The 4,528-nt window shown below is 55.1% G+C and overlaps 1 protein-coding gene across 1 annotated transcript; it reads left to right on the forward strand.

The window, feature by feature from the left end:
* Nucleotides 1–359: 359 nt before the first annotated feature.
* On the forward strand, nt 360–1,389 carry LOC112963171 (olfactory receptor 14A16-like). The gene has a single exon (XM_026059973.1). The coding sequence runs from the start codon at nt 427–429 to the stop codon at nt 1,387–1,389; it is 963 nt and encodes a 320-aa protein (XP_025915758.1). The 5' UTR covers nt 360–426.
* Nucleotides 1,390–4,528: the final 3,139 nt, after the last annotated feature.

Genomic DNA, 4,528 nt, shown 5'->3' on the forward strand with positions numbered 1-4,528 from the left:
GGGGAGATGAATCCCTCACAAGGGTCTTCTCTTGCAGACACAGCTGCCACGAGAGCTGTATTCAGCTCTCATCATGGGAAACAGGGAAACTTCCCACTGGTACCTGGACCAAGTCCCCTGCTCCCAGTTCCCAGCGCCCATCCCCAGGTATCCCACCACATTGCAGGGTCAGTTTGACACCTCCGTTTACACCCCCCAGCAGAGCAGGACTGACTCCTCTGGAGCCCATGGGCAGAGGCCCCTGCTCCTCATGGCACCCTCAGGCCGTGTAAACAGAGCTGCAGAAAGGGAGCTGAGCGAAGGTAAAGGACAGAGGAAAGGTGGGGGTTTCTGTGAGAAACAGAGTGGGTTTGGCTCAGAGAAGCCTGCTCTAACTTGCCACTGTCTTTTCCTCCTTGGACAGTCCACAACGCCCCGAGGAAGCAAATGTCCAACAGCAGCTCCCTCAACGAGTTCCTCCTCCTRGCATTTRCRGACACMCRGGAGCTGCAGCTCTTGCACTTCTCGCTCTTCCTGGGCATCTACCTGGCTGCCCTCCTGGGCAACAGTCTCATCATCACAGCTGTAGCCTGCGACCACCGCCTCCACACCCCCATGTACTTCTTCCTCCTCAACCTCTCCCTCCTTGACCTTGGCACCATCTCCACCACAGTCCCCAAATCCATGGCCAATTCCCTGTGGGACACCAGGGCCATTTCCTGCTGGGGATGTGCTGCCCAGGTCTTCCTGGTTCTCTTCTTTTTAGGAGGAGAGTGTTCTGTTCTCACAGTCATGGCCTATGACCGCTACGTTGCCATCTGCAGACCCCTGCACTATGGGACCCTCATGGGCAACAGAGCTTGTGTCAGAATGGCAGCTGCTGCCTGGGGCAGTGGTTTTCTCAGTGCTGTGCTGCACACTGGGAACACATTTTCCATACAACTCTGCCAAGGCAACACAGTGGACCAGTTCTTCTGTGAAGTTCCCCAGATCCTCAAGCTCTCCTGCTCAGACTCCTACCTCAGGGAAGTTGGGCTTCTTGGGGTTAGTGTCTGTTTAAGCTTTGTGTGTTTCATTTTCATTGTGCTGTCCTACGTGCAGATCTTCACTGCTGTGCTGAGGATCCCCTCTGAGCAAGGACGACACAAAGCCTTTTCCACGTGCCTCCCTCACCTTGCTCTGGTCTCCCTGTTTGCCAGCGCTGGCATCTTTGCCTACCTGAAGCCCCCCCCCTCCCTCTCCTCTCCAGCTCTGGATCTGATGGTGTCTGTTCTGTACGCGGTGGTGCCCCCAACTCTGAACCCCCTCATCTACAGCATGAGGAACAAGGAGCTCAAAGATGCCCTGAGGAAAATGACTTCATGGACAGTTTTCAGCAGTGGTAACATTGCCATTGCTCTCCACAAATGACTCCCACTGTGTCCTGTACCAGGACTGAGCTTTGTTTGTTCACTTTATTTTTATTATGACTATTATTCCTAGTATTTGTAATCATGTTGCTATGCAAATGCTTGGATTCATTCCACCTTCACTGAGACTGCTCTGTCTTACCTGGTGCCCATATAAAGTTGTGCCCAACAGTGGGTCAGAGCTGACTCCTTCACAGTATCTCTGTAATAAAGAAGGTTCTTCCAGGTGCAGTGCTTAAAGGCTGGGCTCTTCCTCCAAAGCTGCTGACCCTCATGCCCTTTCCCCAGCATATTTCCTTKAGACAATCTCCCCCACCCTGCATGCTGGTTCTCACCCAAAAATTCACCCCCATACAAGGCCCATGCCCAGCTGGAGGACTGGATGTCCAGCTGTGATCCCTGGGAGGATGAGCCCTCTGCTGGGTCCTCTGCAGGGCTGGCAGGGAGCATGCAGAGGAGGTCCTGGGGCCATCTACTGGGCCTGTAGACCATCCTCCTCCCATGGGGGCCCTCAAACAGGGTGCCTCAGGGCAAAGATGCAGCCTAGATTGTTGCTGCCTGAACAGAGAGGAGAAACTGCCCCAGGAAACTCCTCCCACACCCAGCCTCTTGTATCAGTCATTTCCAGCACTGGCCATTCCCCATCGTCCCGGTGAGGGGTGATCTCTGAATGTGACCAGTTCCATCTGCCTGCTGGTATCAGCACATGTATGGAGGGAATGGCCACCCTGCCTGGCCTCTTTGTGCRCTCCAGACCTCAGCAGACCCCCAGAACATGGCCTTCTGCTAATGCCGGGGGGACAGGATCAGGGCTGGGCAGGGGCTGGGGGCTAATCGGAGGCTGCCAGGCAGGAGGGTCAGGGGGCATGGAGCACCGAGGGCTGTCATGAGGACGATGATGGTGGGATTTTTCCCCACCCTAGAATGCACCCTGTCCTGTGCGGTGCCTGCACAGTGGGGCCGTGGGGCTGCATACAAGGCAGCAGGGCTGGGTCAGTGGAGGGATGAGGTGCTGATGGGAGCCACGACACTCCAGAAGCTCCCAACAGTCATGGAGGGGACTCACTGCTGCTAGCAGGGTTGAGGTTTCCTCGAGGGCTACAGCCACCAGCACCACCTGCCAGGACTCCCAGACCCAGCACAGATGGTCAGTGCCCAGAACCACAGCTCACAGTGATCCCTCGCCTGTGTCACCATCCTCTCTCAGGAGCACTGCCGGGTGCATCACTCCCTGCTCAGGTGTGGAGAGGATCTGCTGGAGGTCTTCTCTTCTCATGCCTGCTGCTCCTGGCTCTGCCCTGTTGTCATCCCACAGGCTCTGCCCTGGGTCATGTTATGTCTCCATTTGTTCTTGTCTAAGACCACTTAGGGATCTGCAGCACATAGCTCTGCTTGGAGATGGCCTCCACAGACTGCCTTCACAGTCCCAGGAGACGCCAGCAAGGCTGTGCTTGGAGGTAAGGCTGTATTTGTCCTCAGTCAAAGTTGGTCGGATGGTCTGTCTGGGGGCCAAGGGGAGGAAAGGACAAGAGACAACAAGGAGAAGATGCAGGAAGGGAAATTTCAAAAGAGTTTAAACAAAAAACAAAGAAATAACCATGGTAGTTGAGCAGCACTGGGGCAGGGGACAGGAGATTTTTCAAAATTCTCCTGGAGAAAGCACCTACCAACCTGATCTGATTACAAAGTTAGCCCAGCTCAGAGCAGATCGTGGTCCTGCTGATCTCTGGTGGTCCCTCCCAACCCAAATCCTCTAGGAGGAATGGTCTGGAAGGCAGAGTCCTGGGCAGGGGACACTGCTTTGGGGTTGAGGCCTTGCTGGCATTTGGACTGCCTGGTCAAGCCTGTCCTCAGAGTCACAGTGAGCGAGTTCATCCTCAAAAGGAGTCTCTTCTCCATGGGCAACAGGAGTCAAAGCAGTGCCGGGAGACTGCAGAAAAGTTCTCAGGAACACGCCAGGCATTCAGGCCCTTCAACTGCTGAGGTGTCCCCACACCAGTGCTTTGCATGCTGGGTCTGAAGGGCTGAGAAATCTTTAGAGCCAGAGCAGATCAGAGTCCCATCTCCTGGACTCACAGGTTGCAGGGCATCAGCAGGGCTGTACTGGCTGCAGGGAGGGAGTCACTGCCCAGGGCATGAGCAGATCCCCCTCTGCCCTCCCCTCTCTCTTCACACCTTGGGACAGAGATCGTTTCCTGTGTTGGCCTTCTCTGCCAGGCTGTACTGCCAGCTGGAGGGGACGCAGGCTTCACACTGGGGAAATGCAGGAGAGCCCAGTCTCATCTAGAGGAGCRGGGTCCCACCACACCTGCTGGGTGGCCAGGGCTGCAGGTTGCAGACACCACTCTGTTCCCCGCACACCTCCTGCCTGGGGCTGCAGGGTGCCCAGCAAGAAGGCAGGCATGCCTGGGTGTCTGGTGCCATTGGGGTGGTGTCGTTTGGACCAGCCACTGTCCGTAAGGGACTCAGGAGATTCTCCGCCTTCATGTTAGTGGCAAAGTTCATGTCCCAGCTTCTTCCTTCTGCAGAGATGAGGATGCCATTTTCAGGAGAAGGGGAAAAAAGAAACCTTTTTGTCCATGGGATCACCCCGTCAACCCTCTACTGCCTTCTCCTGCTGTGTCACCCCCCAGAAATCCTTTGGCAGGGGCATTTTTTTGGTTTCTGACCTTCTATCTGACCCTGCTTTGAGCAGCACGTTGCACTGCAGGCCTCCTGTGGTCCCTTCAACCTCAATTATCCTGAAAGCCTATGATCTCCGGCCCCATTTCAAGCACAGAGCGAATGTCTCTGGGACAGGAGTCCTTTGTGCTTTATGTGACCATTCAAAAGAAGGCAGGCCAACACTTCTTCCTTCCTGTTGCCTGTAAGGGCAGCCTGGGAGGCACTGCCTCAGGCATAGCTACATTACTCTGGAAATTCTTTGCATCCACCCTTAACCACCTGAAAGGTCATTGCCTGGAGGATCCCCTCAGGGGGTGAGGTTAAAAAAACAGGCTTTTCTGCAGTGTGATTTCTGTACCTCTGTACTTTGCACCTCTAAGTAGATGGTGCCATCCTCCCCTTGGTTTCTTGCCTGAAGCTCAGGCTGGATGGGGATGTGAATGTGGAGGTTGCCTGTCACTGCAGTGACCATGAGA

Source organism: Apteryx rowi, unplaced genomic scaffold (assembly GCF_003343035.1).
Source record: "Apteryx rowi isolate R43461 unplaced genomic scaffold, aptRow1 scaffold_1622, whole genome shotgun sequence".
Classification (NCBI taxonomy): Eukaryota; Metazoa; Chordata; class Aves; order Apterygiformes; family Apterygidae; genus Apteryx; species Apteryx rowi.